This window comes from Delphinus delphis, chromosome 2 (genome assembly GCF_949987515.2).
Source record: "Delphinus delphis chromosome 2, mDelDel1.2, whole genome shotgun sequence".
Lineage (NCBI taxonomy): Eukaryota > Metazoa > Chordata > Mammalia > Artiodactyla > Delphinidae > Delphinus > Delphinus delphis.
The window spans coordinates 128,475,507-128,487,653 of record NC_082684.1 but is presented as its reverse complement, the minus strand read 5'-3'; the positions used below and the strand labels follow the sequence as shown (position 1 = coordinate 128,487,653).

Genomic DNA, 12,147 nt, shown 5'->3' with positions numbered 1-12,147 from the left:
TGTCATTTGACAAGAGGGTGTCAAACTCTCCGACTGCCTTGTTGTACTGTAATCTCCAGTGCCCAGCACAGTGCCTGGCAGAATCAATGCCCAGGGTCAAGTCCCCTTTACCTCTTCCCGGAACCCTACCCCGACCACTCCTCTCTCCTGGGTGCTGCCGGCAAAGACAGGACATCCAGTCTCCGCGAAACGGAACCCGATCCTGCCGGGTCTTGTTACCGTCGTTACAGATGTAGAGTCTTGTCTTCCCCCGCCCCGAAGGAAGTCGCCCAAGACAGGGGTGCTCCTGGCCTTGTCTGGCTAGGGTACTAGGACCCGCAGCAGCCCGTATCTAAACTATCCAAACCTTCTCAGGCTTCTTCCAGGAGGGCGCCGCTGGCTCTGGGGCCCCCTCCAGAGAGCAATCCCCGGGCGGCGCCACGGCCCCGTTTCCCTCCCAAGGAGCTGGGATGGGGGGCAGGGGAACGAGAGGGGGGCGTCTGCGGGTCTCCACGCACTTCCTCCACCCTCTCTTCGGGGTCCCGGCTCCGGCGCCCTCCTTGTAAGCACCGCACTTCACAAACTTTAGGAGTTTGCCTCACTTGCGTCGCGGAAAAGGCAGGAGGGTGACGGAGCCCAGGAGGCGAGGAGGCGAGGCGGCGGCCGCAGAGCTCCGTCCCTCGGCGCTTAAGCCCCTCGGGGTGAGAGGTGTCTCCCAGCCAGGGCGGACGGGCTGGCCCTATTCCCCGACCGTCTCCTTTCTCTCTCGCATCCAGATCTCAGCGCAAGTGAGTGAGGGTGACTGCCAGAAGGAAAAGCGAGGAGTAGGCGGGAGCCCCGGCTCCTGCGCCCCAGGCCAGTGGGAGGGCGGAGCCGGGCAGTCCGCGGCCAGCCAGGACGCACGGAAGTGCTGTGGAGTTCGCCCAATTCCCCAGCCTGCTTGTCCTTCTCCCTCCCTCTCCCCACCCCTCACCTCCCCCCCGCCTCACCTCCCCCCCGTCGGCTATTCCTTCCTTCCTCGGGACGCCACCTCCCGGAATCGCCTTTTTTGTTGTTGTTTTGGAGCTGGCTTCTCACTGGCGGCGCAGAGGGGCTGCGAACGCTGGAGAGGAAGGCGGGCTGGGGGCGCAGCCCGCCGCCCACCGGCGGGACCCCGCGGGGCAGAGCGGAGGACGGACAGTCGGCCGGGCCATCTGCTCTCCAGAGCTCACTCTTCAAACTCCTGTTGAGTGTGTGCGTGCACGCGAAGGGTGGGGGTCCACGTCCCGCGTGCGGGGACCGGTTACCGCGGGGTTACCTTTGGCCGGAGGTCCTTGGACTCAGATCTGGGTCAGCTTCAGGCTCAGAAACTGCTGAGAAATTAGGCAAACAAAAGAGGCCACTCAGCTAGTGGCCAGAAGTCGCCCGAGCGCCTCGTCGCGTCCCCTCCTTTCCCCGGGGCGGGGGCCGGTCACTTGGGGGCGGGGAGAGGGCGCCCCAGCCGGCTGGGGGCTGGGGGCCGGGCCGGGCCGGGCCGCCGGGGTCGAAGCGTTGGCGGCCTGTTGTGTAAGCCTCAGTCCTTGTTTTCCCGGCCTGGCTTGTTGTGAAGCCGGACACATCCACCCTTGGATTCGATTCAGGAGGCTGCTGCTTTTCTCCTTGCCCCTCTTGGATTTTCTGGATTTTTGAAAACCCAGTGGCCCAGGAAGAGGAGGAGGAAGGAGGAAGGAGCAGATCTACAGAGGAATGTGAGAGCCTCCCAAGGCCTGTGGAGCCAGAAGGAGCTGGGAGCCAGAGCTGCTGGGGTTTCTGGGACGGTGGTTTCTGAGTGATTCTCTTCTATTTTAGAACATTGTTCCAGTGGAGAGTGTCAAATTCTTGCCCTCTCAGAGCTGACTTCTCCGAGTCACTTGACTTTTCTTCTGGGAGTGGGAGGAAGAGAGACTCTCCCTTTTAGGGGCTGAGGAAGGAAGGGAGGAAGACCATGGACATGAGCTCTCCCTGCTCACAGGCATGTGCAGGGAGACCTGTTTCTGGGCCGTGGACATTGCTTTGAAGAGAGGGAGGCTGGACACCATCTGTGGGTGCTGAGACCCCGCCGTAGGGGCTGAGAGACTGAGGGCTGTGGCGGACCTTGAGTTGCTAGTGCATTCTTGGACACCCTAGCAAGTGTCCCCAGTTCTGGGCAGGACTCTGTCCTCATCTTTCTCTACCACTGGCCCAGACATGGCACTAAAAGGCCGAGCCCTCTATGACTTCCGTAGCGAGAACAAGGAGGAAATCAGCATCCAGCAGGATGAGGACCTGGTTGTTTTCAGCGAGACCTCGCTGGATGGATGGCTGCAGGGCCAGAACAGCCGCGGTGAGACAGGGCTCTTCCCTGCCTCTTACGTGGAGATCATCCGTTCTGGCACCAGCTCCAACCATGCTGACTACTCCAGCAGTCCTGCAGGCTCTCTGGGCACTCAGGTGAGCTTATACGACGGCTCCAGCGTGGCAGACCCTTCCTGGAGTCGGGGGGGCAGTGGCTTCCTCTCAAACCAGGGTAGTTTCGAGGAGGACGATGATGATGACTGGGATGACTGGGATGATGGATGCACAGTGGTGGAGGAGCCACGGGCTGGTGGGCTGGGCACCAACGGGCACCCCCCACTCAACCTCTCCTACCCTGGTGCCTACCCCAGCCAACACACGGCCTTCCGGCCCAAGCCACCCCTGGAGCGGCAGGACAGCCTGGCATCTGCCAAGCGAGGCAGCGTGGTGGGACGCAACCTCAACCGCTTCTCGTGCTTTGTGCGCTCTGGCGTGGAGGCCTTCATCCTGGGTGACGTGCCCATGATGGCCAAGATCGCTGAGACATACTCCATTGAAATGGGCCCTCGCGGCCCCCAGTGGAAGGCCAACCCCCACCCATTTGCCTGCTCCGTGGAGGACCCCACCAAACAGACCAAATTCAAGGGCATCAAAAGCTACATCTCCTACAAGCTCACACCCACACACGCTGGCTCCCCTGTCTACAGGCGCTACAAACACTTCGACTGGCTGTACAACCGCCTGCTGCACAAGTTCACTGTCATCTCGGTGCCCCACCTGCCAGAGAAGCAGGCCACAGGCCGCTTCGAGGAGGACTTCATTGAGAAGCGGAAGCGGCGGCTCATCCTCTGGATGGACCACATGACTAGCCACCCCGTGCTGTCCCAGTACGAGGGCTTCCAACATTTCCTTAGCTGCCTGGATGCCAAGCAGTGGAAGATGGGCAAACGCCGGGCCGAGAAGGACGAGATGGTGGGCGCCAGCTTCTTGCTCACCTTCCAGATCCCCACGGAGCACCAGGACCTGCAGGATGTGGAGGACCGTGTGGACACCTTCAAAGCCTTCAGCAAGAAGATGGACGACAGCGTCCTGCAGCTCAGCACCGTAGCATCGGAGCTGGTGCGCAAGCATGTGGGGGGCTTCCGCAAGGAATTCCAGAAGCTGGGCAATGCCTTCCAGGCCATCAGTCATGCCTTCCAGATGGACCCCCCCTTCAGCTCCGAAGCCCTCAACAGCGCCATTTCTCACACGGGCCGTACCTATGAAGCCGTGGGTGAGATGTTTGCCGAGCAGCCCAAGAACGACCTCTTCCAGATGCTCGACACGCTGTCTCTCTACCAGGGCCTGCTCTCCAACTTCCCCGACATCATCCACCTGCAGAAAGGTAAGAGCCAGTGTGGACTGGAGATCCTTACAGCATCTGCACTCTGCTGGGCACTGGGGGTATGAAGATGGCCTAGACCGAGCAGAACGGTGCAGCTAGAATTTCTGTCTGTGTCTCATTCATACGTTCAACAAGTGTGTCGAGCACCTACCAGGTGGCAGGTGCTATTCTAGGTGCAGGGATATTATTATGGGCAGGTCTGATCCCTGTCCTCATGGAGTTCACTGCTTACCTTCTTGTTGTCTGTTCGTTCGTTCATTCATTCATTCGTTTTCTCTGTTTCTGTCTCATTTACTCATTTACCCATCATGCTTTGAGCCCTTCAAGATATCAGGCTGGGGTCTGGGAACACGGAGCTGACTGGGGCCCAGGACTTGCCCTTGAGGAGCCCGCAAGGGGTCATGGACACAGACCCAGATAACAGGAGCACAGAGTGTAGCCTGTCTTCCCACTTGTCACAAGCTTGCCTCCCTGCCTTTGCAGCTGCAGAGGCTGTTCTCACCGCTGCATATCCTATCTGTGAGCTCCCTCCCTATCTGTGTTCTGGAGGGTGGCTGCCCCTCTTTTGCAGATGAAGAAGCTGCGTCCACAGAATGGTGCTTGCACAAGGAGTCCATGGCCCAGCTGGGGCTGCCCCTTCCTCCTGCACCTCCCCAAGGACACATCCATCTCGGCCACCTCCCAAGCCCAGCCATGTGTTCAGTTCTCACGGCCCCCTCCCTACGGGAGGGACAGGATGGGTCCTTGTTACTGTGGGGCTGTCAAGGAACTTCCAGGGAAGTGACTCATAGCCGGGTCACCTAGGGGCAGCCGGGCTGGGTTGGGGGAGGAAGCGGGGGTCCAGGGCACTACCCCCATGGTCCATCCAATTCCCCCTTCCCCAGCCTGGCTTCTCTTCTTGCCTGAGCAGTGAGTCAGGAGCTGACCTGGCAGGTGGCTGAGTCTTGGGGACTACAGGCAGGGCAGGAGAGAGGTGTGGTCCTCCCCAGGGCTGCTTGGTAACTAAGGAAGAACGTCTGCAGGGCGTGGGGCTGGCTCCCAGGCCCCTAGGCCCTGAGGTCAGGCCTGGCTTGGTGGGGAGTTTTCCTCTGGGTGAGGCCAGGAGGCAGGCCTCTGGACTGCCTGGGGGACAGCAAACACCACCACACTACCTGGTCCCCAGGAGAGTCTGGAGTAAACCCGCCTTGTTCTCCTTTACCAGGAGGTTAACTTCTAGAACTTCTCCAGCTCCCAGCCTCCTTTCTTCCCTCACTTTCTCTTCCTCCTTCTCCTCTGCCGTTTTTTTCTCTTCTCCACATTCCTCTCTTCCTCCTTCCCTTCTTTCAGCTTCAGGAGACATGAGGCCTGAGTTCTGGTCTTGGCTCTGCCCCCAGTTTGCTGTGTGTCCCTGGGAAGTGCTTTCCCCTCTCTGGGAGTTAGTTTCCCGATCTGTAAGACAAGGGAGGGCGGACACAGTGAGCTCTTAGGCCTTCAAAGGGGTGGGTAGGGGAGAGACTCCTGGGGAGGGTCTGGTCGAGGACAGAGTGATGCCTTAGATCTGGCTCTGAGCTCTGGGCAGGGATTGGGCAGGGCTGGTGGCTGGGGCCCACTGGGGCAGGCGTCACCCTGTGCGGAAGTGGAGCCACGCTCACTGCTGTGCTACGGCCTGGGAAAGCTGGTTCAACCAGCTCCTTGGATGGCATGTTCCTGTGTGGGCAGCAGGATGGGGGGAAGCAGGGACATAGTGATTAAACAGCTGCCCCCATGCAGTGTCTGGGGACCCTCACCCAGGGCAGAGCAGGGGGCAGGAAGGCAACCCCATACTCATACTCCCAGGCTCCCACTGAAGCAGGAGGGAGTAAAGCCAGACTGGCCTTTCTGACCCTGGGGCAGGGAGACAGAGCTGAGAGAGGCCACTTCTGAGTTTCCACTGGAGGTGTTTCTAAGGTGAGGGGCCTGGGGTGATGTGTTCAACCTCAGGCAGAGGCTGCCCCACCTTCCCAGACCTGGAGGACCCCTCCCCAATAAGCCAAGTTCTTTTGGGCTTACTCTTCCCCCTTCTGGGCTCTGCACTGCCACTCCTAGGCCCGTGGTGGGGCAAGTTAGGGAGGGGGGCTTGGAATCTGGCTGAGACAGAATTGGGGGAACCACAGCCTGATGGGGGGAGGGGGGATCCCATGTTGGCCCTGTGGATGGAGCCCTTTCACAGAGGAAGGAGAAAGAAAATTGGGCCCTGGGTCCCCAGGATTCTGTCCAGCCTGTTCATACATCTGAAAGATGGCAAGCATGTGGGACAGGCCTTGGAAGGAAGGAGATGGGAGGCCTAGGAGAGGTCAGGAGACCAGGATTTGGACAAATGTTGCCTCTGAGGTGACCCTGAAAGAGCTTCCTCGCCTCAGAAAACTTAGGAAAATGGGCCATGGAACCTGGTTGGCACTGAGGTGCCAGCCTGTCTGCCCACTGGCCCAGCCCCTGGAGCTCACTTTAGGGGTCTCCTAAGAGAAGGGCAACCATGTAATTTACCATCCAAACCAGGGCAATCTTGGGGGTGAAAGAGAGCCTTAGTAATAGTTACCCTGGGACAACAAGGGGCAACAGTGACTGTCCAGGGCCCCTGCCTGAGAGCCAGCCAGGGCAGGGCTCGGTCCTAAGACTCATCACAAGCTGCGGAGACTGGTGTGGTTCCCTCTGTTTTCAGATGAGGGGCAGTGAGGAGGAATGATAATCAGAGCAGGAACTGGAGCCCAGGTGTCTCTGACTCCACAGCCAGGCTGTTTCTACTGTGCCAGACAGATAGCAGAGGGAACTCCCTAAGGGATGGGTGCCTGGGGTAGACAAGCCAGAAGGGGAGGGAGCAGGGAGGGGGTTGGGTGTTCTAGCACCAACTGAGCTGGCATCCTCCGCAGGCTGGAGGCAGGCCCTGGACCACAGAGCATGCGTGGAGGGGCCATGGAGCTCTCAGGTTGGCCAAGGCAAAGTGGCCCTTTTGCAGGACCAAGTTCTTGCCTGGGGGAATAAGTGGGTCCAGCCTCTATGCTGTGGGCCATCATCTAGCTCTCCCTCTACCTCCCCTCCTAGGCGCTGATGAACAAAGAATTGTATCACCAGGAGCCACCACCAGCTGGGTCTTGGCTGGGACTGAAAAGCAGTTCGCACATAGTTGCGAGGGGAGCTCTTACTCTGTCAGGTGCCATCCTAAGTACTTTAAACATATTAGTTCAGTTAAACTCAGGTATACCTATAGGGTGGGTACTATTATCATCCCATTTTACTGATGTGGAAACTCTAAAGCGCTGTTCCGCTGTGAGCAATTGTCAGCAGCATCACATCTAGTCCAACGTGTGTCCCATTTGACAGTGGGGAGGCCTGTAGCCCTTGTTGGAGGTGACACAGTGGGACTAGGACTCAGACCTCCTGCCCTCAACCTAGGGTGGGTGGTAACTACCTCCAAGAGGTAGGGACAAGATAGATTAAGGTGGCAGTTTAGGGGATATGCCTGGGACCCTGGGGCTCTGAAGCTCCAACCCTCCTTTCCCTGTTCCTGGGACCCAGCCTACAGGACAACTGCCAGGTTAGGAGGTGCCCCTGGGCCCTCAGTTCTCAGGTTGAGTCCTAGGTGGAATGTGTCAGGTGACGGGAGACAGGCCTGAGTCCTGAGTCCCAGTCTGTCTCTGGGGTGCATTAGTGTTAGCTGGTCCCAGTCCCACATCGGAGTCACAGGGTGGAGGGGTGACAGGGAGCAGGGTGGGGCCTCCCCCTTCCCCCACAGCCTTTGCCCCCCATCTCTGGCTCCCTGCCTGTCTGCGGATACCTAGCAATTGCAATAGATTCATTCCTATTATCTGGGCCTCAGTTTCCTTCCTCTAAGTCCATGGGCAAGAAAAGCTTTCTTAAATGCAAGTCCACCCCCAACGCACCCAGACTTTCTCAGGAAGGTGGAATCCAGGCTAGTAGGTGCCCTTTGCTGAAGCCTGACTCTAGTTTCTTTGTCCTGCTCTTTCCTACTTTGCTTCTTATGGTTCTTTTTACCCCTTGGGACCTTCTCAAATTCCTAAGTCCATTGTCTGGATGCCCCACACGTATGCCTGGGGGACCTGGCCTAGGCTCCTTGCAGTAGAAGTGGTGTCTACCCCCAGCTGTGCAGGGATGCCTCTGGGCCAGGCATCCCCCACTTTTGGAGCAGGAAAGAGGCTGCGAGCCCCTCGGCAAGTGCCCTCCTGCCGGGTCCTGAGTTTCCTCTGCACAGTGTGGGGGTGGAGAGTGAGGGGTGGATGTGGGTGTTGGACAGCTAGTCTCTAGGGCCACTCCAGCTCCGAAGCCTCTCAAGGGGTCCTCCTCTTGGGCCTTGGGGTGATCCCTCTCCTGCTGCCCAGACCTGGGCAGTCGGTATGGAACAGGAGGCGAGAAGTGGTTCAAAGAAGGTGGCAAAAGGACTGAGTGGGCTCGAGCTGGGGACTGCAGAGTTCTTTTAGGTGCTGTGTGAGCAGCCCTGGAAACGCTCCAAATTTGAGTCTGTCCGCCCGAAATGCCGCTCTTTGCCAGTTAGCCACACACTTGCCATCTAATATAGGTGCTGCTCCTTCTAAAGGCATTCAGAGTTATTTCCAGCCTGTGGTAGACGCTCCGTAAATGCATCCTGGATGCATTTGAACAGCTTGGAGTAAAAAGAATACGTTTCAAAGGTCCACGAGAGACCTCCTTAAGGGAGAGGTGGGAAACATGAAAAACGAGCGTGTTACTTGTGTGCAGTGGATGCTTTTGAAGCGCTCGGGGAGTGTGCTGTCCTCCGTGCCAACCCCTCCCACCTCCTTAATCTTCTTCACACAGTGGATTCCCTACAGCCCTGCGAGGAGTACCTGCCAGGCGCAGGGAGACTGCCTCACCGCCTCAGCAACTGCCCCTGCCGGCTTCAGCATGGAATCAGTCAAGTGCTGTTAATTCAGAGCTGACATTCTTTCACCAAGTGCTTGTTGATTCATTCCCATTCTTCCAAATTGGGTCCCTTCCCCAGGTTCATCCCCTGACCCCCCCCATCTGCCACCTGGTTATTATAATGGCTTCCTCTAGTCCCCTGGGGGCTGGGGTGAGGAGGGAGCAGGGCCTATATGTGGGGAGACACACACAAAGGAAAACTCCAGGTGGCTTTTGAGGCTCTGTTTTAGAATCGGCTGGGTGATGGGGGTGGGGAGAGCCCTGGTGAGCTGAGATAGGGAGGCGGTCTGCCTGGGGGATGCTCCGTGTAGAAGCGGCACCCCGTCAGAGCCTTGCATTATGCGTAGGGATCCAGGGGGCAGAGATAGGAAGGTAGGAAAGAAAGCTGAATTTGATGAACGTGGGGTCAGCGTGGAACGGGCGCAGGGGTCAACTCCCAGAGGGCCTCACAGGCCAGGAGAATGGGGGACCTAGCTCTGCAGGCAGAAGGAAGCCAGGGGAGGCTTGGAGCTGTGGGTATGGAGAACCTCTCAGAGGCTGAGACTGAGGTGGGGAGGCCCATGAGGGGCCTATGGTAGCAGTCCAGTGAGGTTGAATCAGCTTAGCAGACACATACCAGGATCGGCTGTGGGCTAGGCTTTGTTCTGGATGCTAGAGACATTGAGCTCACAGCCCAGAAGGAAGCGGTCAGAGAAACCACAGGGTGGTAAGAGCTGTAGCAGAGGGAAGCCCAGGGCACCCGAGAGCACTGGGAGGCACCTGATGTACTGGGGCTGCAGGGAAGGCTTCCCGGAGGAGGTGATGTTGGAGGTGAATGGGGAGCCAGCGTGAGGGGTGACGAGGCCTGTGGTGGGTGGGGACGGCCTGGTCCTAGAAATCAATCAGCTGGCAGGGCAGGTCAGGTGTGGGCTGCTGGCGTCGCCACAGGTTTGGAGGGAAGATGGTGCATCTGGTTTAGGATGTGCTGAAGGTGAGGGTTTGGTGGACATCCTGGTGGAGACACCCAGGCGGCTGGACCATGGGTCTGGACTCCGTGGAGTCCAAGAGCGAGGCCTGAGTTCAGCCGATGAGGGTATTGTCTGCCTGGACCCGGGTCTCACCGTGGGGTTAGGGAGCGAACTGGGGAGCCCGGAGCCCTAACTTGTCCTTGTCCTCTGCTCTGCCCATGCCAGGTGCCTTCGCCAAGGTGAAGGAGAGCCAGCGCATGAGTGACGAGGGCCGCATGGCACAGGACGAGGCAGATGGCATTCGCAGGCGCTGCCGCGTGGTGGGCTTCGCCCTGCAGGCTGAGATGAACCACTTCCACCAGCGCCGCGAGCTCGACTTCAAGCACATGATGCAGAACTACCTGCGCCAGCAGATCCTCTTCTACCAGCGGGTAGGCCAGCAGCTGGAGAAGACACTGCACATGTATGACAGCCTCTGACCACGTGTCCCTGGTCCTCTCCCCGCCCCTGGGGCCTGGTGGCTGCGATGCATGCTGCCCTCCAGACCTTCCCACACCAGCAGTGCCTGGCTGGTCAGGGGTGGGCTTTGGAGGAGTCATGGATATCCCTGGGGAAGTCCCCCACCCCTTAGAGATAGGGGCACAGCAGGGGTGAGGATGGGGCCAGAAGCCCTCCAGGCCAAGGCCTGGGCTGCTGGTCAGTCACTTGAGGTCAGGCCAGGGTCTTAGCCTCCCCTAGAGCCTATAGCGCTCACTCACCTGGCCACCATCCCCTCGTTCATTCAGCAGACGCGCAGGCCTGCTGCGGCCCCGGGTCAGACACTGGGCATCCAGGGCTGCGACACGCCTGCTCTTGGGGAGTCCCCAGTTGAGGTGGGGGTCAGACCCAGAAACAGGCAGAGGCAGTACAGAAAGATTGATGGTAAATAGCTCGCAGAAGGGACCACTCATTCTGCCAGTTAGGGATGACTCCATGGCGTAGTGTCTTGAAGAATGACAAGGACCTGCTGGACAGTAAGTGGGGACAGTAGGTGGGGAGGGCATTCAGAGGAGAAGAACAGCATGGGCAAGGCTGTGGAGGCATGGAAAGACCCCGTCTTCTCTCCTCTACCTTTCCCAAGCAAGTTTTTTGTTTGTTTGTTTGTTTTTGCGGTACACGTGCCCCTCACTGCCGTGGCCTCTCCTGCCACGGAGCACAGGCCCCGGACGCGCAGGCCTAGCGGCCACGGCTCACGGGCCTAGCCACTCCGCGGCACACGGGATCCTCCCGGGCAGGGGCACGAACCCGCGCCCCCCGCATCGGCAGGCGGACTCCCAACCACTGCGCCACCAGGGAAGCCCCTCCCAAGCAAGTCTGGTGCACCCCTCAGTGGTGTCCCCTTGTGTGACAGAGGGGAGGGATCTGCCTTGCTCCCATGCCCCTGTCCCGGCCCCCCCCCCGCCCACAGGAGGGGCTGCAGGCCAACTCCCTCCTGACTCCCCTTCACCAGCTGAGCTCCCTCACCCCTTGGTTAGGGGACCATGCAGCATCTTTGCCCTGGGCTCAAGGTGCTAAGGCAAGCCTCGGATCCCAGGACCCTGGTGGCACCTTTCTGGAGGGGACACCCAGAAGTTACCGGGTATTTGAGTTCACCAGCAATAGCTCCCACACTCCAAGCAGGCTTGGGCCTCAGGCTCCCAGGGGCCAACTTACCCACCACCCCAGGGATCCTCGGCCCACCTGCCCACAGCCAGCCTCACTGTGATGCCGGTTCAGGTCCTGGTGGGATTGTGCTGTCTCCCACCCATGTTTACATCCTCGAGGGGGCTCCCCCCACACCCCCAGGCCAGCGCGTGGTCCAGCAGTGGGTTGGGGGAACTGACAGGTGCCACTGCTGGCCCCCCCCAGGAGGTCATGGCTGTTCCTGGCTGCTGCTGCTTCAATCTTCTTTCTTTCTTGTTTTCTTGATAAACCTTTTACAGTTAAGATAACAAAAATATGACTCCTTATTTGGATCCCAGCGGGGGATGAGGGGGTGGGGAAGGATACAGCCCTAATTGTCCCTGGGAGCGACTGGACCAGATTCTGAGGTCGTGATGGGCACAACATTTACCCCAGAACCTCAGAAGCTGGGGGGAGGACGGTGCTGGAGGCAGGAGCTAGCTGGGTACCTCTGGGTGGCCCTGGACCCCAGCTGGATGCATACCCTTCCCAGACCTCACTGTCCTCATCTCTCAAATGGGTGGAGTCTTGCCAGGGGTTTGGCTCTGCTGCTCTGTGATCTAGGACTGAAGGTCACGTGAGGAAGGGACAGTCTAATCGATAGGGGGTTCCTCTCCCCGGGAGGGCATGTCCCAGCCTTGCCCCCAGGAAAGCCCCAGTCCAGGGGAGGGGGTGGGTCTCAGAACCTGTGTCCTTCCCCAAGCCGTCCAGTCCAGGCTGCCCAGGCCTGCTGTGGCTGCCCAGTTGGAAACTGAGGTGGACCCCCCAGCCGTGCCCTTGGGGGTGTCCCAGGCAGGATGAACAGGAATCTGTTTGCACACGGGAAAGAGGAGGGCTGGGGGGCCGCGGTTCTCTTGGGGCAATGGGGACTTGGTGGAGGGAGGGCTGCTGGGGTCTGGACATCAGGGGAGGCTTTGGCCGGGCTGGGGGCAG

General features: G+C 59.3%; 1 protein-coding gene across 1 annotated transcript; it reads left to right on the top strand.

Annotated features, from left to right (window-relative positions):
* The first annotated feature begins 1,436 nt into the window (after positions 1-1,436).
* SNX33 (sorting nexin 33) lies at positions 1,437-11,507 on the top strand. The gene is made up of 2 exons (XM_060005570.1): positions 1,437-3,655; positions 9,739-11,507. Exons 1-2 carry the CDS (start codon positions 2,185-2,187, stop codon positions 9,990-9,992), a joined length of 1,725 nt encoding a protein of 574 aa, XP_059861553.1. The 5' UTR covers positions 1,437-2,184; the 3' UTR covers positions 9,993-11,507.
* Positions 11,508-12,147: the final 640 nt, after the last annotated feature.